Source organism: Mugil cephalus, chromosome 4 (assembly GCF_022458985.1).
Source record: "Mugil cephalus isolate CIBA_MC_2020 chromosome 4, CIBA_Mcephalus_1.1, whole genome shotgun sequence".
In the NCBI taxonomy this organism is placed as follows: Eukaryota; Metazoa; Chordata; class Actinopteri; order Mugiliformes; family Mugilidae; genus Mugil; species Mugil cephalus.
Window position 1 is genome coordinate 17,516,652 of NC_061773.1, and position 25,226 is coordinate 17,541,877.

At 44.8% G+C, this 25,226-nt stretch overlaps 1 protein-coding gene across 3 annotated transcripts in view; it reads right to left on the reverse strand.

Annotated features, from left to right (window-relative positions):
• Positions 1-889: 889 nt before the first annotated feature.
• Positions 890-25,226, reverse strand: part of chd6 (chromodomain helicase DNA binding protein 6) — a 111,411-nt gene continuing 87,074 nt past the window's right edge. For 2 of the 3 annotated variants that reach the window (XM_047582317.1, XM_047582316.1), the window contains exons 28-45: positions 24,394-24,497; positions 23,966-24,095; positions 20,597-20,675; positions 19,465-19,522; positions 17,513-17,882; positions 17,167-17,375; positions 16,478-16,575; positions 14,568-15,401; positions 14,178-14,432; positions 13,717-14,038; positions 11,857-13,320; positions 11,604-11,749; positions 10,847-11,110; positions 8,851-9,516; positions 8,437-8,676; positions 8,137-8,277; positions 7,924-8,028; positions 890-7,840 (exon numbers count right to left, since the gene is read on the reverse strand). In XM_047582317.1, coding sequence (XP_047438273.1) covers positions 6,593-7,840; positions 7,924-8,028; positions 8,137-8,277; positions 8,437-8,676; positions 8,851-9,516; positions 10,847-11,110; positions 11,604-11,749; positions 11,857-13,320; positions 13,717-14,038; positions 14,178-14,432; positions 14,568-15,401; positions 16,478-16,575; positions 17,167-17,375; positions 17,513-17,882; positions 19,465-19,522; positions 20,597-20,675; positions 23,966-24,095; positions 24,394-24,497 — 6,733 coding nt within the window. In that variant the 3' untranslated portion in view covers positions 890-6,592. The remainder of the gene's footprint in view (positions 7,841-7,923; positions 8,029-8,136; positions 8,278-8,436; positions 8,677-8,850; positions 9,517-10,846; positions 11,111-11,603; positions 11,750-11,856; positions 13,321-13,716; positions 14,039-14,177; positions 14,433-14,567; positions 15,402-16,477; positions 16,576-17,166; positions 17,376-17,512; positions 17,883-19,464; positions 19,523-20,596; positions 20,676-23,965; positions 24,096-24,393; positions 24,498-25,226) is intronic. The other variant, XM_047582318.1, reaches the window with a different exon arrangement.

Genomic DNA, 25,226 nt, shown 5'->3' on the forward strand with positions numbered 1-25,226 from the left:
CTTGCTACTACTTCAAATCTACTGTGCATGTCACTGCACTTGATTTTCTGATTCACAATAGTACAAGACATAACTATTAAATCGGGACTATTACAGATTAAACTGCTCTGCGCTGATGCATAATTATTGTCAATTTGAGTAAAATTATTTTTTTCAGTTCATTGCATTGCTATTACTTTTAGTTTTTTTTGTTATTGGTACTTTGACTTAAAGGTCTAGTGTGTATCAGAGCCGTATATAAGAGAGAGTCTGGCCAACTGGGGAATGGACCATCTGAGCCATCCCGCTATGTTGATTGGTTCTGAGCTGGTCAGGTGTTTCACGGGCGCCATGTTAGATACATCTAACCTATATTCACCCACCGAGAAGCGGCAATAACAGAGAATAAAGTTGGATTAAAAGTTAAAATATGCCACAGGGCTCAACCTATGGCTCCAGCACAGGATCAGGAAAACTTCCCCAGTGAACAAAAATGGAGAAAGTTATTGGAGCAGAAGATTAAATGGAAGAACTGGATGTCAACTGATTTCTCCCTATTATGTGAGGTAAATATCAATATCTCTATGTGACGTTTGCTAAGATTTTATATAGGAAAAATTAAGTCATACCATCATTAATGTGAACCTTGATCTCAAAAACACCCAACACTGCCTTACAAATTAATTAAGTTTGAAGTCAACCAAGCCTTATGTTAGCTAGTTAGTTATTAAGCATGTCTTGGTGTGGGGTAGTTTTTTTTTCCCTCCACCTCATCAGTTTAGTTTTCCAGTATTAAGAAACTACTACTGCCTGTGAATCTGACCAAACGCCCAGATATAACAGAGGCAATGTCGGAAAAAAATTCAGTCAAAAACCTCTGCGTTTAATGAATTACTCACCGCGGACAGGGGAAAGTTGAAAGTCATCTTTTATTGCACAATAAAAGATCACACATACCATGTTTTGACTCATGAGATTGGTCCACATGGGAATACAGAGAGCTATAGTTACAAATAAGAAAAAAAAAAAAAAAAAGAAGATAAAAACCCCACAACATAACTTATTTATTAATGACCGTGTTTCTGACGTCAGAATCAGCCAGTTTCTCAACATCCTTGTGAATTACTTTGCACTTGGTTCAGTGATGATAGCATGAGCGGCTGCGAACAGTCAAATGTTATTCAACTTGACCGGCCTTAGTCATACTGAGGTGCTTCCACAGACAAAAACTGCACGAGGGTGGTGACGTTCTCATGTGTTGATATCTAAACCTGCAGTCATCCATTCAAAAGTCTTCATTTTACAGCTTTCTACTGTCACGGTTTGTCGTCATCGTACATTTTAAATAAAACTACAATTACTTTGTTTTTCCTGTCTCAGCTGCTTTTTTCCTTTTTTTTTTTAAATGTCTGTTTCTCTTCAGCTGTGCCTCTTGAAAACAAGGAAAGAAAGTTGAAGACAAGAGTCGCAGATGTTTAGTTAAAGGTCATTTGTGTTTGCTTCTGCACTCGTTTTCAGTTAATATGGAGTTTGTGCGCTTGGTTTAAGTGGGAGCTACGAGAAGTAGTTTCAAGTTTTACGCCACATTAACACGTGAATATTACGAAGGAGGAGAAAGTCGACCCGTGAGCTGTGGATCAAACGATGTACGTTGCATCTTCTACCCAGAAAATATTTCAGTGCGTAGGCTGCGATGGCTTGAGAGAAGAGAAACACATTTTAACACAGAGGTCCGTCAGCTTAGTTTGGCGCGTAGTTTTTTACGGAGCGGGTTCCGAAAGCGGTTCTGAAGCCGCGTGCGTATGGAGCGTCACATTTCCCAATCTATAACGAACGACAACCTACAATCTTCAACAGCGAGGGCCAAAGGTTAGAGTCAGCTACGAATCAGGTGGCAGGGAGTCCGTGTTTTAGTTAAAGACACTTGAGCAGGATGCGCAGTTCCCAACTAGGAGGCCAGAACATGGACGTGTAAAAATATAAAAGCAAATAAGCTGCGTGATGGTGGTAAAACCTGTGACACGACAGAAAATAAAAACACAAAACGTGCTGCACATCTGTTCACTGATTTAGTGAGTCGTCAAATCGCATTCATGGACGTTCAGAATATTTTAAATCAACCTGTTGATTCTGCTGAAACTAAATCTATCTCACCAAAAATTTATATTTATGATTTATTAAAAAAAAATCATGTTGAGGTTTTCAGATTCTGAAGCAGCGCAGATTAACTCCACTGTTTGTTTCAGAAGCTGCAACTTTTCAGTCATATTCTGTCTAGAAACAACAAAAAGCACTTGATTTATTATTTTCTCCCCCCCCAACAGTTAGCTGCTACCCTCGGGCCTAAGAAAGAATCCTGCAAATTTAATCAGCACGATAATCCCCCGATAAAGTGCCTCAAGTTCAATTAATATGGCAACTATGTGACGAAAATAAAGTAGGAAGTGCTCGTAATTCAGATGTGAATCTGCAGATCAGCGTGTGACAGGGGCTGTAAAGAAACTTCCATGTGAACCAAAATGCTTTTGTCTTTCAGGAAACATTCCAGAGTAAATAAAAAAATAAAATAAAATAAAAAAATCAGTCACGAGACAACAATGCAAAGACAAGAACTGTACAATAAATACATTATTTATGATAAAAGATAAATGTTGACATTTTGAGGTGAATGTTCTGGAGAACTTTAAAAAAAAAAAAAACAGGACTTTGGAGAAAACAAAGAAAGAAAAAAAAAAAACACTGTGGTGTGACATGAAGAGACAATACAGAGCCAACGCCATGATTGACCTCCAGCTGGAGTCACTGCACTGATGGGTTTGTTCCCAGTTTTTCCACAAGAACAAGCTGGTGGCAAGAAATGGCCAACAACTAAAAGTTTGCTCTTTAATTTTAAAAACCTTCAGATAATTTAGCTGCGGTGCAGCACAGCCAGCTCCCCCCCTCTCTGATTTGCTTACTGTTTCAGGAATCTCAAATAATACACAAAAACAATCAAATACTTAGGTTGGATACATATTGTGTGCGCGTTATCGTTCTCGATGTGCTAAATACCAAACAGAAGGCCTCGTGCAGTAAGGGAATGGTATGACATGAGACAGCCATCCTTAAAGGGAAATCCTGATATTTCTACATAAAGTATTTAATCACCACTTGGTTTGTAGAGGTTTGAGAAGTCATTGACTACAGCAGTAAAGGCAACAGCAGCAATCTCAGGTTAGTTTATTTGCAATTTTAATTGCAATTAGATTCTTCTGTGTGTTTGAAAATAAAGAGAATTGACAATAAAAATGTTTGAGTCTTATGTCTGTGAAGGTTCTCAGCCATCCAGGTCATGGTAACACAAAGGGTGTCAAAAAGGCAACCGGGATCGTAGAGTTTTGAGAAGAAGTTTGAGTTCTTCTCAAAACTCTACTTGAGAAATTTGGTGCTCTACGGTGGGCAGAACCTCTTTCTACATGTCAAAAAAAAATCTAAATTTTATTTAGTGTCCACGTAAAAAGTTAAGTTGGAATATTTGTAGTCATGTCTAGTAACTACTGTTACTGTGAACGCAGCCAGTGGATCTCATAGAGGTGAAGTTCATGAACCCACTTGCAATTACCGCTTGCTACCACGGGTGTTGCCAGATATAACAAAAAGTAAAACTTGGAGATTGCCATCTGTTTTCTTTAGGACTGAGGTCAAGACTCGAGTGAATAAAGTAAAACTTTCCCTTTAATGAACAGCGTGGCATCATTTATATGGTGAAATCAACATATTTTTACCACTTTCCAGAGGTGGAAACGTGACGTCAACATAGTGTGCAAGTTAAGCCGACAAAAAGAGAAGCTATTTAAAGTAATTTTAGAGGCACTGGTAAGCAAACAGTCACTTTTTGTTGACTCTCCATTTGTGCTTTGAGGGATGACTGATTGACTTTTAGGAATAAATGTAGTGATCTGGACTGTGGTACCTCCCGTTACTGTTGGCTTTTGAAGATAATGCACATCACCAAGGCTGTGTACGCATAAAAAACTAACGGACAAACTGAAAACAAACACGATATAACATGTCCCTATAAAGAGATGTAGCAGAACATCTATACAAAAAATACTATCTAAATAAGGCATTTTACTTTGAATAATACATAATGAAACTAGGAGAGAAAAGAATGTCATATTTGGTGAAAGTTTGGCAAAGCAAAAGAAAAGTATAATAAATTATATGTAGCCACAAACTTGTGACAAGGCAACAACTATGTTTTTTTTTGTTTGCTTTTTTTTTCCCGGACAAGAAACGTGATCTGTAAGGACGAGACGGAAACAGAAACCACGACAAAACGTGTGCGCATGCATGCACACATACACGCTTTCTCCCGCTGTCGCACACGCACACGCACACACACACACTCTCTCACGCACACATAACGCAAAGAAAAGACAATACAGAAACAGGTTAACATTCACAAGAAAAGACAATGTGCAAAAATAATGTTTTCATGGATGAAAACCAAAAAAAAAGAAAAAAAAAGTGAAGTCATACGTAACATTTTGACATATATCCCCAAAATACACACCCTGTTGTGAAAAGACTGAATAAAACCAGCAACTTGCATCCATTTCATTTACAGTACAGTCTGTTTGATACAGAAAACACTGGGACTAACCTCAATGCAAAAAAATCCCCCTCGCATGTGTCAAGTATTTTTTTTTCCCCCAATGGAGAAAACAAACGAAAGAAGGAAATTAACGGTGCGCTTAAAAAAAGACAGCAATATACAGCGATAGATTTACATATTAAGAAACTCTTAGTATGAACTGCTATTAAAACTAATCTGAGGAGAACAAACGAGACACAGAGCAACGAGACACTCAGCCAGAGTGAATTGCACCACGTAGTATCCCTCCACCTCCTGTTTTTTTTTTTTTTTTTTTTTTAATCTGTTCCTTAAAAAAAAAAAAACAGACTATTCCCTTTCCCTGGACAGATGGTCGACGACGCACAGATAAATCCTCTCTGAACACAGAATCCTGTGGTGGATAAAATGATGCTACAGGTCATGATTGCAACCGTCATGCAGCAGTCATTTTGCACCATTCCTGATGAGCTGCTGTTTCACTGATTTCTTGTAATGGAATTAAATTTGAGACACGAGCATCTACATGGCAAAAGAGCACCTTTTTTTTCCCTCTCCCACTATCTGCCTCCCTCAAATAATCAAAGTGTTTGCAGGACAGGGAAACAATCTCATCTGCGTCCTATCGCCCCCTGGTGGTGGCCCGAGCGAGCTCCTCGACATTCCTGTCCTTCATGTTTTCTGATCTGATCCGACCACTTGAGGGGGCGAATCTCTCAAAGTGACTTTGTGGCTGAGTTAAGTGAAACAAAAGAAGAAAGCATGATCGAAAAGCAATAAAACAAATGAACCACATGATTGTTCTTTGCTTTTAACCTTTTTTTTTTATCAACAAAAGCAAATAAAGAGATCTGAATATGCTCCTGTTCTTTAACTCCCAGTGGAAAAAAACAACCTTTTGAAACTATTTTGAGTTAGTGCAGTAACAGCACAGCAGTGATAATAACAAATATATGTATAAGAGCAGTCTGAAGGACTGGCAGGGAGCGCAAAGTTAAAATTTGGATAAAACAAAAATTGTGGCTTTTTTCTTAACCTCAATATTAATGTCACAATTTTGTTCATTTTAGTGGCTATAAAACTAGTACAGACGTTTTTTTCTTTTTTTATTATTTGGCTGAACTTTAAAATGTACTAAATGGGCCTTTTATTCAAGCGTTCACGTCGAGGTGATTTTGAAAAGGGCTGAACTTTGAAATGTATTGTGGCCGCTGTCTGTTTCCTGCTGCGCATGGTGAGTCTTGCATATTGAGGTTAACTTCCACCACTCGGTAAAAGGTGTTTTAGTGTTACATGTATCCGAGAATGCCGGGTTTTTCAACATTGCACAAATACAATCTCCCAAAAAAAAAAAATTAGTGGAGTGTGTCACAACAATAGATAGTTGCACAAATTGCGTGGTGAGCTTCTCAGGACTCTGTGACAAGAACTTTTGATGAACAACTTCAGAAAAAACCACCTGTGACAGCTGTGCTGCAACTTTCCAGTCATGCCCGTGTCCACGCAAACACAGCAAAACAAAACAAAAGAAAGAAAGAAAAGAAATGATAAAAAAAAAGACGAAGCGTGTCCCAATCTTTGCAAAAACGCCACCTTGGAATCACTTGAAAACTGCATCAGTGTTACAGCCGAAGCCGCTCCCCAGTTTAGCTCGTGTTGCCTGCAGCGCGCGTGTTCTTGCTGAGAAGTGTTCCTCCCGACTCGAGTCTCGATGCAGAATGAATGGGAAGAATACAGACGGTCATTTCTTTTTTTTTTCTTTTTTTTTCTGTATACAATAAGGGAGTGGAGAGGGCGGGAGGGCGAGAGGGCGGGCGGGGGCGGGTGGGGTCTTGGTATATAAACATGACCAAGTTGAATATAATCATCATCATCATTATTAGTCATCATCATAATAAAAGTCTTTACATGGACATTGACTGACAGACACGGCACAAACTTTACACTGTTGCTCAGCCGAGAAAAGGGAGCAACAAAGGAGACAGGAGGAGAGAGCTTCTACGCCTCCTCTTGTCCCGCCTGTCTCTGCTCCTCAGTGTCCTGGTCCTGCTTCTCGTTCGCCTCTTCTCCTGTCTCCTCCAGTCTTTCCTCGTTGTCCTCTGCCGCCGCTCCCTCAGTGTGGTTATTGGAGTCCGGTTCCTGGGGCTCTGAGGGCCCGTCCTCGGCGTCCCCCTGCCCAGTCTGGAGCTCGTCCTGCGGCGGCGGATCCGGGTCGGAAGCTGAGGTAGAGGGGGGCGAGGAGGCGGCCGGGTGGGAGGCGGCGCAGGCCTGAACTGTACTTTCTTTCTCCTCCACGTCTCCCACCGCCGCCTTCTCTTTCTCCTCCTCTCGGTCCCCTTCCTCCCTCCCTCTCTTCCTTCTCCTCTTGGGGCTGCCGGGGGATCCATCCACTGCGCCGGGAGGCATGGCGGGCAGCGCCATGATGCCGCCGTGCGGCAGGAACATGTGCGGATACAGCAGGCCGTGGGACATTCCCGGGATCAGGAAGGGGTTGAAGGTGAGGTGGCTGCCGGTGCCGGACGCCAGGTGCGCCGAGGTGATGTGGGCCCTACTGGTGGAGGTAATGATGGCCGCCGCCGCCGCCGCCTCCGCTCCCAACGCTCGTTTGCTGCCCTCCGTCGATCCTTTCTCCTCCCGGCCCCTCTCCTTTTCGCCGGCGCCGGCGGCTCCGGAGGCGGCGCCCTCTCTCTCGGCGGGCGTCGTCGAAGAGGGGCTGCTCGCCTCGGATGTGGACGGCGCAGTCGTCGTGGTGACCTTCGCGGCGGAGAGTAAAGAAGAGGAGGAGGAGGAGGTGGAGGGGTGAGAAGGCGGCGCGTGCGCCATCATCGTGCCGACGCTGAACAGGGCGTGCTGCGGGATCCCGGCGCCGTGAGGGTGCGGGATGCCGTGCAGCATCATGGGCAGCATGCTCAGCCCGTTCTTGGCGTCTTCCGCCGACGCTCCGGCGCCTCCCGCCTGGATGGCCGCGGAGAAGCCGTGCGGGAATCCAGCCGCCATGATCCCGGAGATGGGGATCCCTGGAATGCCGCCGCGGAGGTTCTGCATGGCCACCATGGAGTCCATGCTGCCGATCAGGCCGCCGTTCATGAAGAGCGGCGGGCCGAGGCCGGACGAGGAGGAATCGGAGACGGACAGGAGGGGTTTGGGCATCTCGCTGCGAGGCCGGCGCCCGCGGCGCCGAGAGCCCGGGTCCCTGTTGACTGGCTCTGTCAGGATGCGGGAGAACTTCCCTTCGGGGAGGAAACCCTGCGAGAGGAGAACAGAAAATTTTTGATTATAGTATCTGGGATTGACAGAGAATAACAACCAATATTTGGAACGCTACTCACAGAGTGTTTGACCACATCAGCCCAGTCTGGAGCCACGTAGTACTCTGAGTTTGCATCTAGCCACCTGGAAAGCTCCTTTATTGCAGGAGCCATAGCGCCTCCAAGCTGCAAAGTAAGAAAAACCAGTGCAATATTCAACACAACAACGCCAATTCCTGTTTAAGATTTTTTTGTTCATTGTGTGTGTTTTTCTAATTGTTTTTTAAAAAATACCCTGCGTCCGGTGCCTCGGTGCACGACTGGGACCCTCTCCTCCCCAGTCAAAGAGTTTATATCCAGCTTGGTGGGATCTTTGCAGCGATGCCTCCTCTGTTTTGGACGCTCCACGAAACCATGTAAGAGACCTGCTCCTGACTGCACAGAGAAATAAAACGACAAGATCTTCTTAAATTGTCTTGATGTCATTCGAATGTCGCGAATGACTGCTGCGGCAAACGACGGCAAATGCCTCAGACTCGGAAACAAGCACCTCGAAATCGGCAAGGTTTACACAACAACAGCCTTCGGACTCACGTGAGCGAACGCGGGAAGGTCCATGCTGTAGCCGGGATTCTGTCTGAGCCACTCGATCAGACCTTTGCTGGCCGCCTCTCTGTCGATGGCCACGATCTCCGGCTGAGGAGGCGTCTGGGTGGGCGTGGGCGTGGAGGAGGAGGACGGCGTGGGGGGCCCCGCGGGCCGCTCCGACGGCGACGGGGACGGCGAGGAGGTGGAGGAGGAGACAGAGGAGTGGCTGATCACCTCCACTCGGCCCTGCAGACGGAGAGAACCACACACAGGCGCGGGCGCTTTAACGTTTTCCCCGCAAACCCAATCCGACTGTTTGCCCCAAAATGCCCGTGGTGAGGTTTCTGTCACTCTAACTCTGACGCACATACAACAGTCATACCTGCCCTCACGCTGAAAGGCCCCCCTCCCTCTACCCACCTGTGTCTCAGAGAGGTGCAGTCCTCGGCTTTTGGTGAACTCAGAGTACAGAGCCTCCACATTTCTCCTCCTCCCTCTCCTCCTCCTCAATGAATCATCTCCCCTCAGGCTCCCGTTAACTATCTGTCCCGTTACAGGATGGATGAGCCCGGCCTGCAGTATCCCAGCCATGTCGATGCCCACAGAGCCTTGCAGCGGAGCTGTGATGGGAGGCGGCTGCGGCAGTTTATGACCGCCGCCCGCCCCGGCACTGTGGTGGCCGATTCCCGGCGCGACCACGGCTTCGCTCGTCCCAATGCCACTAGTGGTGCTTATTTCTCCCGAAGACTTGGTCAGATCCATGGCCGCTTCTTGCCAACCGTTTATCAACAAGGCCCCTGAGCGGTGAGACGTCGGGGCCACCACCGGCACTTTCTCACCGCCGGAGCTCGTGTTGGAGGCGGCGTGGCACGACGACGACGGCGACGGCGACGACGACGATGCAGATTTCCCGGCTAAAACCTTGGCAGCTGCAGCGGCAGCAGCAACCTCATAGTCGAAAGACCTCCGACCCCCGGCTCGTTTGAGCTCGGGGAGGAAGGGAGGAGCCACGAGCCTCTCCTGTAAGAGAGGCAAGGAGGTGAGGCGCCAAGCTCCGCGCCCGCATGAGCCGCCCCGCGGCACGTACTGTTCAGGGTGGACAGGGTGGGTGAGGGGTAGACAAGAATGGGAAAGAGATGATGACTTTGTTAAACACACATATGGACTGAGACACAACACAGTGGCAGCTGACAACTAGACCTGGGTAAAATAGATATCCAGAAAGACGCTTCGAGAGCGATATGTCATCTTTGTGAGCTGCTTCAATCGTTTATCTCAAACATATGAGATATCGAGTTAAAAAAAAAGAGCTCATGACCATCTGTGCCCTGGTCTCTAGTGAGCAGCCTTCAGGAAACCATCCATCAGGTTTAATGCTAGGTGTAGTCGGACTACAAATTGGGCGTAAATAATACATATTCCCAAGTCTAATATCCACATATATAATATCAACAGTACACATTACACAGACGGTCAACTTGACAAGTAAGCAACAAAGCAATGGTGTGAACTAGAGGTGCCCAGTGCAACGAACCTAATATAAACTGCTACACATTTAACATCTGAACATCTTTTACCTGGAGACGTCATGTCATTTAGAAATTGTTCTGATGTCTCTGCTACTTCCTGCTTCACTAAGCTACATGTTATTCATTTTAAACCACTACACTTTTTTGACAACTATTTTTCAAATTAAGATTGATAATAAAAAATGTGTTTTTTAAAAATAAAGCGTGATGTGACGAGACTGTACTGTTCTCAAGGGAGAATTTACAAACTACCTGTCTGTATTTGTATTAACACGTTAGTGCTATTCCAAAACATCTAAATCTGCTGCCACGCACGTCGTCCATCTCATCAGCCTCCGTGACTTTGTTTGTCTGATGGTTCTAATTCTAAAGCTGCGAATCGAGCAAAACTCAAATCAAATAGAGGCTGATTCTCACTGTTTTATCACTGGACCTCTGTTTTAGTAGAAATAAATTAGGCTATCTGCAGTGTAAATTTGACTTTGACAAATGCCGTACATGGACAATTCACACAGTCACGCAGGCGTTATCTGCAATTATTACAAATTACCAGAGGTCCCTAGATAAAATTAATCCTGTTCGAAGTAGGGCTTTATTCTCAGTACTGCTTCAAGCTTTAAGGTGATGCATCAACTTTAGTTATGACATATTGTATTTGAACAAAGATGCTGTGTTTTATCAAGTGCATGTGAATGAAATGTTTTAGCCAACTGAAAAAGCACGTCTACTCTACAATTATCCTAATTATTAGCACTTTAAGCAAACTGGACACCACTTGTATGAACCATGGTATGAGAAAGAGATAAATGTAGACATATGATAGATACATTGATATGTACAAACAAAGGGAGTCCATTCATTCAATCGGGTCCCAGAGATGTTCTCACCTTAGGTAGTCTTGTGAGAGGGGGAGGGATGGAAAAGCCTAGTCCAGGATTCGCCTGCTGGACTCTGGCCTGGCCTGGGACGGAGCCTGAGGCCGTGGTGGGGAGGTAACCTGCTCGGTGTTGGTGGTGCTGGGCTAAGCTGTTGGCCAGGCAGGAGTTGGCGGCCAGGGAGCCCGGTGAGTCATACTGCTCACTGGACGAAGGCCACTTCCCCTTTAGGATGGCGTGACAGATGCTGTCCAGGCGGTTGATGATGACTCGGTCCTACGGGGAGCAACACATCCAAAAAAGGACGCAACCTAATCAGCTACACTGACAGATTGCGAGGTGACACAGAAATAAAAATCGATCTAGAAAAGCAGCTTGTTTGCATTTTCTTCTAACATTTCTCAGACTTTCTAAGCTATGCTCATTACAACAGAGCACTGCGCTCACTCAGACTGCGCACCGAACAGCCATAACATTAAAACCCCTGACAGGAGAACATTAATCATCTTGTGACAATTCAGCGTTCTGCTGGGAAACTTGTGGACCTGGCATTCGTGTGGATGTTACTTGGACATATAGCACCCACCTAGACCACACCTACACAATATTATTAAGGTGGTCATAATGTTATGTCCAGTGTCTCTCAAGACAGTTTAAATCCATACATTTGTAGCATTATGGTACCACTATAATTAACACAAACACTGAGCACATCGTGTCATTCTAAAAACCACCTTAACAGATATTATAATCATGAACCGCACTTTACCTTGGGCCACTCGGAGAACGAGTACAGTGCTTTTTCCTGTAACAGCTGAGCGATGGTTGGCTCCCTGGCTTCATGGAGACCGTCGGGAATCTCACACATGGAAATAGGAGCCGCAAACCTGGGACTTCCTGCGTAACTATCCACCACTATGGAAGAGAAAAAAAGGTCTACACTCAACAATGCGCTCGAAAGACGTCACTGGGAACGTGTCTTGTTTTAAAGTGAATAAAATGTGACAATGAATTGTTCTTACCTGGTGTACTTGGCCTCTCCTCCTTCACTTGGCCTTTCACCATCGCGCTCTCCGACGTGTCTACCAGCCCATCGGCCTGCTCAACCTTCGGAGTCAGGACAGTGCTGTCTGCCTCCAACATCTCTTGTTTCGTCTCGGCTTCGGCTTTGACCTCAGATAGAGCGGCAAACTCTGGCTTGGCCTCATGTTTTATCTCAGAGCTGTCTGGGTATGCTGTGAAACCCAGACACTCTGTCTTGGCTTCAGGCTTGATGGCAGATGCGACAGCGAAGGCTGTTAATCCAAAACTTTCAGGTTTTGTTTCAATCTTAAGCTTGGCACCAGCTGGATACGCGGTAAACGCCAGAGCTAATGGTTTGGCTTCAGTTTTGACTTCGCTGCCATCTGAGTAGGCTACAAATTGAAGAACTTCAGGTTTCGTATCTAAGTTCTCAGGCTTCACAGGAAGGCTCAGATCTTCAGGTTTAGTCTCCAGCGTTTCAGATTTAACTGGAGAGTGTAACTGCTCGGTTTTGGTGACCAAGTCTTCTGCCTTTACAGGGTATGAAAACAAATGAGCATGTTTAACTTGAGAACTATCAGGGCAGATATCATCAACAATCTCCATCTTGGTCTCCTCTACCTTGACTGGTAGCACCAATTGCTCTGGTTTCTTGTCAACATCACCACCTGGTAAAAGATCTGATGGGGTTTTGTCAGTGCTGTTCACGGGGAGATTTGGGGTTATTTTAAATTGATTTTGATCAAGCAGATTGTCCTTTCTATCTTGATCAAGGGAGAATCTGCTGCCATCTGGCAAGTTCAGGTTTTCATCCTGATCCGTACAGTTTTCCGTGCTGGCTCCAGCCCCGCCATCACTTTCCCTGGTGGTTTCAGAGGACTTTGATGGTACTGTAGGGGAGGGACAGGATGGCTGTGCATATTCTGAGTAAATGCTCTCCAGCTCCATCTCTGTGGTTTTGGCGTTTTCATCGCAGTACTGTTCCACTGGAGCATCAATAGAGGAAACATGTTCCACCTGGCCTTCTGAGATTTCATCCACTTGATCTGCAAGATCTGTGTGAGCCGTTGGACCGCCCTCTCCAGATTTTTGTGGAATTCCTTTCATTTGTACAAACTCACCAGTTGCATTTCCCACCAAAGCGTCGGTGTCGAGGGAATTTTCGGGAGCCTGTTCCTCCACCGTCTGATACAAAATCAAGCCGTCCACCTCCTCCACAGGCTCTTCAATAGACTCAGGACACACAAGGCTACCCTCCTGCTCCAGCTTTCCAAGATAGGGGTGCACGTCCTGGGGTAAGTCGTCTTTATTCAGTTCTGCTTGGTCAAAGTGGTCCTGCAGGTCTTCGGACACTTGGTTTAAGTCCTCCGTCCTTTTGTCCGGTTCACCCAGGCTGGCATGTGGCCCTATCCCATCCATCTCTGGCAGTACTACGGGTGGATGCAAGACTTCCAAACTTTGGTCTGCACCAAGGAGCATAAAACATCAAAATGTAAAGCAGTTTGAGGCAACAAGTGGGAGGAAATAGTGGCGGGCATGGGAGATGCAGAGGTATTCTGATATATGAGTGGGCTTTAACGTATGACGTATGACTTTTTGTGTTATATTTGGTATAACATCTTCAAAACATCAGCTTCCAAATTCAGAAATGGCTTATAATTTAGTCTAATTGTTTAATTTTCCTCTCAGGAAATACAATTATGTTCACAGCACTGTCTGAAAAACAAAATGATAGCATAATTGTACGGCATACAATTATGCTATCAACTATTTTAAGCCACCTCTACACCTTTGGTAACGTTACAAATACAATATCTAGTAATAAACTAGTAATGTCATGCTGGATATTTTAAACATACCTTGCTGTGTGTTACACTCCTCTCCTTCCAGACTCATATCTCTTTGTGTCTCTGCGTTCTGCTCCGTGGTCTGTCTCGACAAATCCTCCACCTCATCTTCCTCCTTGTCGTCAAACTCAAAACCGGCACTCCCCTCCCGGTCCTCTCCTTCCTCCACAGGATTGGTCAGGCCCTCGGAGACGTCAGAGTGACCCAGGCCATCCTGCGGCTCGTGGGCAGTGATGTCAGACAGAGAGAGGGGAGGCGGAGGGACATAGGGCAGAGGGGGACTGGCCGACAGGTCTGTTTGATCGGCACTGGGCTCCTCGTTCACACCAATGTCCTGAAAAGACAAAACAAAACAGTTAGATTTAAGGCCCAATGTATTCCCCAATAACAATACAATACAGATGAGTTTCAAAATATTGTTACATCTCTAGGTTGCTAATGTTACCCCTATGTCACGGAAAGCCAAAACCAACCTTGAAGAGCATGTAACTCGAGGACAGAGGCTCAACAGAGTCTCCTGCTGAGGGATGGGACGGAGAGGACGAGGGTGGGAGGCCTAAGCACTCCTCCAGCGTCCCACCTTCCTCCCCTCCTCTGTCTCCCCCCTGTGCCTCCTCATCGTCCTCCTCCAGAAAGCCCGTCTCCAGGGCAGAGGGGCCCAGGATTGGATCAGATTCATTGAACATGTGGTGAGCAGGACTGGTGTGGTCCGTACTGTCCCAAGGAGCCTGCGGGAATGGAGGCCATGGCAGAATTAAAGACGACCAAGTACAAAAAAAAAAACAAACGTGTGGATGGACGTGATGTTAAAAATAAATAAAGTAATCCATGAGAGAAATATATATCTGTAGCACAGCACATACCTGTAACTGATCCAGCTCCACTGATGGTGCCATCAGGCCAGTTTCCTCAGACGAGCCCTGCTCACCGACCAACACGTCACTCCTTAGTTTTGAGTCCAGGTCCGTTCCCCCGACGCCGTATGAGTTGAGCATGCTTTGACCTCCTGCAGCCGAGTTAAACGGGAAGCCGTTGAGGGCATCTTTAGACACCTTCCCCCCATGTAGAGCATCAGCTGACATGGCGTCGTGCTGCAGCGCACCCAGCTCCAGAGTCTCATCCAAGGGAGGACAGTCGAGGAAGTCTCCCCGCGACCCGGGAACCATGCCCAGACTCGGTGAAGCCGAATCGTGGGCATCCAGCGTCGGAGGGTGCAGGTGGGGGTGGGATGACGAGGACGAGGAGGAGGAAGGGGAGGGAGCAGACTGAGGCACTGCGTGCTGCTGGTGGTGGTGGTGGTGGTGGTGGTGGTGAGACGACTGGTGGGGGTACTCCGGAGGCTGAGGGGAGTGACGACCAAGGCCCGAATCATACAGGCAGCAGTGAGGATGGGGCAGCTGCGGGTGCGACGATGAGGAGGGGGAGATGCCGGGGTGAGCGGCCAGGCCCGGGTGGTGAGGGTGATGGTGACTTTGGGGGTGAACGTGGGATGGGTGCCCCCTGACGTAGTTCCTGTGAGCCTCGAGGAAGCTCAGCTGGGGGTCGTTCAGGATGTAGAAGTCGGTGCGGCTCAAGCCGTGACGGGCCGCCCCGATGAGGAGGTCCCGGTCGTGTTTGCCAGACTCCCACCAGACGGGTAGGTAGAGGGAGGGGCGGCACAGCTGGAGGCGGGCAGAGAGTAACGGGTGTCGGAGAACCTGAGAGAGACATGCACGTTATTAGACCAGTTTGCATTAACAGGGCATGTTTCCAATCTAATGTCAGCCTCATTATTTACAGGATACAGTACGGTATGTGCCATAAACGTCATCAATAATTTACTAAGTAAGTCACTAAGAAGGGTCATCATTTGACATACAAGTGTAATTTAACAATTTCTGGGACTATTTTTGTTGATTTCAAAGCTTTTCAACACACAGCAACTGTATGGAGGAAAGTCTCACTGGATGCTCTCATTTGTTTCCCTCTAGTAATTTCAAAAAAGCTCATGAGTAATAGCTCATGAATTTGTTTTTAAGAAATGTTCCCATTTATTTTTATGTATTTTATACATTGACACTATATTGTCTTTTCACGGGATGCAACAGAAATAGTGAGTCAAGCTACTTTAACGTTTCTATACCACAGCCTGGCATGCCCCTCCCACCCCAGGAGACGCCAGACTACACGTAGCGGCGTTTTGCAATTGATCCAAAACGTGTTTCCTCATCCACATCTCACGCCGGTGCAGAAAACTCTCTTTACTTTTGGTTTACTGCACGCAACATCTGCTCGGATGTCTCCTGTGTCTACTACACTGCAGCGATTTCAGTGAAAGAAACGGTTATTCAACATTTATTAACTGTTTATTTATTTATTAACTGCAACTCGACATGAGCCGCTCAGTCCAGCTAGCGTTTGAGCTGCATCACAGAGCGATCCCAACACGCCAGCGTAGGCTGGGGCGTACTCTAATATAAATCCAACACTAGTTGAGCTGAATTCACTTTCTTTATCCTGTAATTGTTTGTTTTTATGAATTTTAAGGTTGTAGGGAGTTCCTGTTTTAAACGCCTGTTGGACATGTTTAAGGATATTTACCTGTAGGCTTTGAGTTATGTCACTGAAAAGGTGTTATTTTAAAGAGCTATACTTGACATGAAACGCAACATATAAAAGAGACACCATTAAGTTTCATTTGACGTTTAAGTTTCATCACCAGCGAAACAACTCGACTGATGCTATGATACTGCGATAGTATTTATGTTGACGTTCATTTCTTCAAAGGGCCAACCTGCTCTCTGATCTTCCGCAGCAGCTCGATGCGATATAACGTCCTCGCCGCTCTCTCCTCGGTGAGAGGCTCCACGAGCACAGCAGGATCCACCAAGCCTGGAAGGAACCAGAGGGAGGCACGGCCAGATGATGTGAATGATGAACACAGATGAAAGAACGGGGGATGGGGAAAAAAAGAAGGTCAATACGTTTGCGCAAACGTGTCTTCTGTCTTTGATGAGCTTGCGCTTCATCCTGTAGCGGATTTAAGCGGGTGTGTGCGGCTGTGCTCTCCGCTCTTCATTAAAAATATGTTGCTTGATGCTGATGTTTTGGTTAGAAGATGGAAGATGAACCCCGTTTACGTTCATTTGAGGGCTACATGTAGGATTACTGCACATTTGACATGATACTCTCATTTGTTAAGCGACTATGGAAAGTAAATTGAATGTAAACGAACTGTTAATAAAGATCAAGTGAATCTTTGCACCAGTAGGGGTCAGTAAAACTACCAACTACGAAGTGTACATTCATCGAGAACCTCTTACTACCAGGACACAAGAATGACACCAATAACAGTAAAATGTATTTTCTACTGCAGGTTACAGCAGACAAGCTTAGAGTTGGGGAAACAGCCGATAAGTGTCCATCAGTCATGTCTGAGAAAACCTTGAAGGCATGTTTAGATTAGTTTACCATGTACAGTACCTTCTTCCTTCCTGGGGGGGAGCTTGCAGGCAGTCCTGCACATGTTGACGAAGGAGTTGAAGTATCTCTCCAAACTCTCGTCCGTCTTCCTCTCCAGCCGGGCCAGCGCTCTGAACTGGGACCAGTCAAATGTCTTCCTCTCCGAGTCATACACCACACCGAACGACGACACCGTGCGGTAAAAATCGGCTTGCTCTCGGCGGGTCCACCTTAAACACGACAGAAACGGACAGAAACGAGCAAAATGTGACTAAAACAAAAAGAGTGACACAACAATCATTTAGTAGCTTTAAATCAGATGTGAATTTGTCATTGTGTTTATTCTCGTCTTCTCCAAAAACGTCACCTTCGCTGCCACTCCAGGAACAACGGGTCGGGCTCGGTGGCGACCACAGAGCACCTCCTCAGCTCTTCGCCCAGCTGCCAAGCCAGCGGCCCGCCGGCGTGATGACTGTGAGCCCCGGCTCCTCCGATCCCCATGCCAACGAGGCCGTCGTGAAGCAGGAAGTCGTGCCTGAGCAGCGGCTCGCGCCGCAGCGTGAAGCGCTGGTAGGCGGTGATCAGACGCCGTAAACGCGCCGTCAGCGCGGGGCCGGTGGGCCACAGGGGCCGGGCCTGCACCACATGCAGGGACGCCACCCCGGTCCCGGTGCCTGCTGTCGTCGTCGTGACCAGAGTCGCGTCCTGAGCGCACAAGTCGCCTGACATCTGGGAGTCTGTGGAGAAAAGACGCATCGGGATTCGGGTCATGCGTTTAGTTTAGTCGCTACAAGGTTTATATGAGGCTACTTTGCTTTATTAACACAGAATCCAAACATGCATTATAAAAGACTTGGATATGAACTGGTGCGGGTGCTGTGGGGAAGTGATGAGAGAAGCAGCTTTGAGTTATAAAAGGTTGCCTCTTCTAGGTGGAAAAGAGTGGACAGGATATTGGCAAAAGGCAAAAGTGTAAAGAGCTCCTAAATACAATGAAATGGAACGACTGAGCTATGGTTTGAGACGCAACAATGAAAAATGTGAAAATACTGAAAAAGGCGTATGTTATATATTCTGTATGTGAATTTAGGTTGGAGCATTTTGTTCTATTATCCTCTTAACATAAATGCGTGGAGGACCCACCCTGTCCTCTAGATCATAGGGACCATTAAAATATGAATAAATATAAAATATACACAAGTGGCAGCCCACTGCTCCCAGTGTACACACACTACTGTGTGAACAAATGAACGGGGCAAATGCAGAGAAAGAATTTCACCAGGTGGGATTAAAACAGTATAAATTATTCTAATTTTTTTCTGTTAACTGATCGTTAAAACTCTCCTTATGTAGTGGGTTTGCAGCACACCGGGCTGTTACACCTGCGGCCCCTGAAGATTTAATTTGCTCGTGGCTGAAAACACAAGACTCACCCTTCATCTCCCCCTGAATATTCTGCCTTGAAGCACCAACATGATTGAAATAACAAGAAAAGAATAAAAGAATATTATGTGTTTCCAGAACAATGGGTCCTCCTGCCCTCCATTGATTAGACCGTCATTAAATGAGCCCACCGAGACAGTGAGCGCCATTAAAACTACCAAAACTCATTTCACCACCTTGGTTCTCTGAAGAGTAGCAGTGAAATGACATCTTCATAGGAGAGGTGGAATGGGTTCAGTCATGACAAAGCGCCTCTTATCAGACTACACGGGGGATGTAATCCAGTAGAGAGAAGGGATTTCAAATGATCTGATGGGAGGATGCTGCTTTGGTTTCTACTTCAATTACCATTGTGTCTTCACCATAGACTGTTTAAATATCGACGACGGAACTGCTCCTGAAAACTGAAGCCAAAGCAAGTAGAGCCCCCCCTAGTGGCTAGCTACAGTATAGGTCATAAGCTCCACCTCCTCCATGTTAGTGGATGGGACTTTTTAAAGGATGGTTTCTGCCATTTTAGGCAGATAATATAATGATGCATGTTTAAGTGCCATTTTTTTTGGGATAAATTTTGTTTTAGTTAGTTATTTGACACTATAGAAACAGGATGTGACAGGTAGTGCAAAGCGTAATATAAATTAAATGAAAATGTGTTGTTGGGTCATCGATATCGCAGCTCTGCATGGTTCCAATCTCGGACCCATACTGCACACGCTCTGGCTCCAAAGTCGCAAGACGGCAAGTCCCGTATGTCCAGGAAAGCAGCATCGGTTTGGCCAATGCAAGGAAGTGGAGACACGGCGTCCATATTTATACAGTCTATGATCTTCACCAATGTGTTTACTAATGTAAGAGAAGTAACTGTACTTGTCTCACCTGGACCTGTACTGTCTGGCTTGTCTGATGTATCAGTGCTGGAGCAGGTTTCCTCTCCCTGTGAATGAAAGACAGACACGTTAATTATACAGAAGAAAAGTCCCAATGAATACAGCAGCATCCTCAACTTACATTCCTATGAAAGAATTTTTAAATTCAAGATCTTCCCACGCAACTATCAGTAACATTCTTTGAAACAGAATTAACCTTAGGAATGAGCAACATGGGCTGTACCCAGTTACACATCAAATATAATCGAGTGTGTTCTACACTTGGGCAGCACATGGGGGGAAAAAAAATGACCACAGACCAGCGACTTCTGTAATAAGGAAACAAGACGACTTGACCAGAATGATGAAAACGATCAAAATTTCCGTCACACAAACAAAAAATTTTACGTCTTAAGTTTGAAAAAAGGTATGACATACAGGTTTGACATTTGACTGTTATTGTGTTAAACGATGAAGTGCAGAATCTCAAAAGGGAAAAATAAAAGAATAAATAGATAAATGAAACCCAACGTGTTGAGTAAAAGAGCCAATGGTTAGATTTTAATTTTGGAATTTCTCAGCAAAATCATGTAACATCTGTTCTGGTGTTAAAGGACCAGTGTGTATAATCTAGTGACATCTACTGGTCAGATTAAGAGCTGCAACCAACTGAATTCCTCTCCCTTTATAAGGTATAGTGGCACAAAATGTGAAAATGTGAAGGGCCCTCTCTAGAACCAGTGACTGATTTGTCGTTCCTGGGCTATTGTAGAAACATGGCAGGCTGCTCCCTATGTAGACAGGAAGGGCTCAGGTGTAGAGGACAGAGTGTGGGATTTGGGGAGATGTGTTGGCAGAAATGGAATATAGTGAACTGAATGTGTCTGGAGAGTGTGTGCTGGACATTCTCGTATTTTAGGTAGTCCTAAAATGTCTTCTTTTTGGGTAGATGTGGTAACTGAGATCAAATTAATAATCAGTTCAGACCTCTAAAGTCTAGTGTCACATATCTGGGAAATATTTCTGGGCTGAAAAGGAAGGACACTATGTGACACTACGCTTCAGAGTCTTCAGAGTGGGTGAAAGACAGAATGACAGCCACAAAGATCAGTTATATCATGTCTGAGGAGAGCTGTCCTCACCTTGCTGTTCTCGTCCCTATCCTCCCCTCCATCAGCTTTGTTTTCGGTGTCTTCCTTTGGCTCCTCGGTTTTGCACACGCTGACAAAGGAAACAAGACAGGAGGAGAAAAGCTTTAATAACAGCCACAGTGTCCTACTGAGCCACGGTTGTACGGCTGATGGAAACACGTGTAAGGGCAGAATTAAATGGGATTTAGGAAGCGAAGAGCAGTCTAGGACAAACTGAGTTCCCCTTAATGCCCGAATAAAGATGAAACACCAGAGAACAGAGAACTAATCATGACAACAGAACAAGAAGAGGCTGACGCACACTGACATACACACAGCTGTGGAATTACAACCTGTCAAAACCAAACCAGATGTAAAGAAAGCAGATTAAATATGGGATGAGAGAGAGTACACTATCAAAAAATAAATATCTAAGGCACAAAAAGAAATCTTTTAAACTAATATGAAAAGCAGCTGAACATGAATTCACTTCTCCAGGCAGTTAGCTGATGGCACTATACGAGGAGAAGTTAGGAAACCAAACAAAACTGCACTGATAATGAGACACAAGTACAGAAAAGTAGGAAACTTAGACGTAACAAGCATTTAAATAAATTATTAAATCACATCCTACATCATATACAATATTATAACTCTTTAAGACCTAAATCTCAAAATGTCAACCTGGACTTTTTAGATTATTTTGACTAGAAAATAAGCAGAGGTCCAAATTAATTTACTGTAATGACACCATGTTGGCTTTAAAGCCGAATGTCTTTTTCCAGTAATTCAGCGCACACTGGCGCAAACGTACCTCCTGGATACAATCAGATTGAAAGGATTAATGAAACATATGATTTTTTTTTTTTTTTTAAAGGTTGTAATGAAAAAAATATAATAAAAGATAAACTAAAATAAAAAAGAAATCAATGTCATGCATGAGTAATTTTAGTTTGAAGACAGATTCTCTTCAGGTTCACCTCTGTTGATGAGGACTTTGAAGCACGTGAATATGACCGAGCTCCTTCTTTTAATATTTTAATATCAGATATAAATTTGAGATCCTCTTAAGATTTCAGTTACATCCGTTTTGCCCATTTTCAAAATTTTCAAACCACAGTTTAGTGAGATGTAATGCTTTAAATGTTTTTAATGTATATAAATTAATCAAAGAGAGGAAACTTCCCCGTAACAGAAAACTTTTTACTTTGCAAAACTGAAATGTGAATTTCACTTTCAGAAAATATTTCACGTCAAATCAGCTTTTTAACTCCACGTCACATCACATCACAAATCCTTCCACGCTGTGATCAAAATCTATCCACTTCTTCATTTAATTAATTTAAATGAAATGAAAGAAAATATTTGCAAATGCAATAAAACTCATTCTACAACTTGTTCTTCTGATTCTTTTTTTTCTAGTCTAACTTTCAACATTCTAAGTTTCACAAATGTCACATCTGTCGTGTTGTGGATTCTGCAGAAAACAAACACTCTAAGGGAAATTGTTAGCACACAAAACACTTTCAGACAACCGGGCAGGTTCTGCGCACATTTCATCCACTGCTGCCTCTCCTTGGACAATTTCATCCTTGTAACATCATCACTTGTCCTGTTCCAAATCTGTGTGGGAACCCTGCAGAGTAACATCTTTGTGCTACACAGTCTCTTCTCTCAGCTGGGAGCAGCTTCAGGTTGAACAGGTAACAAAGCAAATGACAACTTCAATTACGCTCAGGAAGAGGATCAAAGCTTCCTGTTCAAATACCCGTCTCTCATCTTCACACCGCCGCCATCAACCGGAGCAGCAGCGGTGTCACCCAGAAAATACATTTCCCACACTGAGGTTTTCTCTGGTTCGCTCTATATCCCTCAGTTATTCCTTTACGGCTTTTGTCAGTTTAGGGTCTTCTTGTAAGAGGTATGAAACTGGCACAAAAAATGAATAGCACAGACATTTTCCACAGGCCGCTTGCCTTTTTTTGAGTTCAGCGTCACGCTATGGCTAAAATCCAGTAACGTGTGGCCATAATATACTTGCAGCAGCCTAATGTCACACTTTGCATTCATATCCGCGTGTGTTTTTATCCCGGTCCTTCTCGGTGCGTATGTAAAGCAGGTGTGTGGGCGGGGAGGTGGCAGCAGCAACACCAACAAACACGGCACCAGAAAAGACAGGATGTGTTTTTTTGGCACAAGTGCTGGCACCTGCTGTGAACACTACTACCGACGGTGAATAAGGCGACGACTGGAGGGACGAAGCTAATTTCTGGATGCGTGGAAGGAAAGGAGGGTTCAAGCTGGGAAGCCCTGAGATCTGTCGCAGTGAGCTGTGGCTGATTCCGACAAAAATGTTGTTCATCCGTCACTAATAAGCCGGAGGTCAAACTTTATTAACACCAATCAGCCATAACATTAAGACCACTGACGGGAGAAACAAATAACATCTTGTAATAATACAATGTTCTGTTGGGAAATTCTTGGACCTGACATTTTTGTGGATGTTATTTAGACATGTACTACCCACCTAGACCAGACAGGGCACCCCCACCCCATAGCAATGAGACTTCACAGCAGGGTGCAGACTATAGCAGGCTAACTAAGAAAAAACATGAAAAACAACACGAGGTGTTGACCTGGCCTCTAAATTAGGGCTGCACGATTAAGGAAAAAATGTGAATCATGATTTTTTTTTGCTAAGAACTGAGATCACTATTCTTTGGCATGATTTTTTTTTTTTTTTTTTTTTACAAAATGTTTATTGCCCTGATGGACTTTAACTCTGTAGGTGACTCTCGCCACTACCACCTGGGGTTTCTTCACCATCAATTTAACACTCTTTACCGCTGACTTCTCTCTGCTTATCTCCCTCACTGTTTCCACACACTCCACACAGCTGCAGATGGGCTTCCTCCACTGACGGACGTAAAAGAGCTTTACCATAGGTCGAGGGAGGAGTCAGCGGCAGTGCTGCCTTTAGGGGCGTTTGAAAAAGTCTGGAAATGGGAGCATTTGTTTGTGATGCCGCTCGTGAAATAAAATGTTTAAGAATCGTTGTGTTGTGTGAATCGAGATCGCAATTTTTTAAACGATTTATCATGCAGCCCTACTTCAAATTCACTAGATCCCAAACTGATCAAGTATCTATGGGATTATCCACAGACCCCTCCCCTTAAAGACCCCCACTAACAACATTCAACACCCTCAGAAGGCCCGTGTCCATTCTCTGTTGAGCCACAATTGGTTTGGAGGTACAAGGGAGACCTACACAATTTTTGGTCATAATGTTATGTCTGATCGGTGTATGGCGTCATGTTGCTGCTTATATTCAACAATCAGTATTTGCAGGTTTCTGGAGGGGTCTGGGTCTTGTGTCAGTACCTGTCGGCCATGTCAGTGACCACCTCGCCTCCTCCTTGCTCAGCAGACAGAGCTGTGACGTCCGGCATCCCCACTCTTTCCAGGAAACACAAGTCTGGATCAGCACGCATGGCATTATACCGCTCATATCCTGTTAAACATTAAAGACAGACACAAAATTAAAAAATAAATAACACACACATCCCAGCACACACACTGATACCCTCCTGCTGAATATAAACCAGAGTTTAGTCTCAAATGACGAGCTAATGCGGCGGCACAACACGACTCACACAAACAACAGATTCCACCCATGTTTGTTCTCTGAATGAAAGCATGCCAAAATATCCGAACCGTCTTGACACATTTTAAAAGGAAAATGCTGATTAAATGTTCTCAAAACAAACTCCGAGCATTGTGTGAACCATTAAGTTGACGCCAGTCCCCACCGTGTTTGTGAACTCCTATGAGAAGAGACTTGTCAGCGTCTGCATCCCACCACGTCACCGGGATCTCTATGTAGTCGATGTCGGGCAGCGACACCTCAAGTTTACTGTCGGCACACACAGAGACACACGCAAACAATCAGTCTGTCAGTCAGCGCTGTCAGTGTCGAGCCGAGACACTGCAAACGCAGGATCACAATATCGGAGATGTCAAGCGGCATTTCGACGGAGTCCAAATACATCGCCCTTTGAATTTTCTGTTTGGTGATAACACAAAACAAGCTGGAAGAGAAAAATATTGAGTCTTTAATTCTGTGTGCACTCACTGAGGGAAGAAAAGATCAACACATCAGAACAAATTCCTCCAATTACAAGTAAGTATCTGATCATTATAGACACTAGTCATGCGAGTTTCAGGTAGACAGCACCCACAGACGTCCTAAATAGAAATAGTCCCAGCAAACAATTAGAGGTGAATTTATTTGGATGAGTGGCAAAACTTCTTCAAGAAGCTCAATGAAGAACAATGAGCTGTATAACTGGGAACATTCACAGACAGATTCTGTATAAAGGCATCAGATTACATTAAATCAATCAACCAGTTCAATAAAGTTAACACACATGTACTAAGTGTGGTTTATACTCGTATACCAACCACTACACAGTGGTAACAATGAAGTTAAATAAGACTCTTCTAAGCACTTCAGAAGTTTCTGATTTGTACTACATGAGGTTATTGCCTACCGACTTTTACGGACACAAATTTAAATAACGTACAGTAGAGTGTGTTATGGATTAGCATTTAGCAAACTACAATAGTCCATAATTGTAGTTCC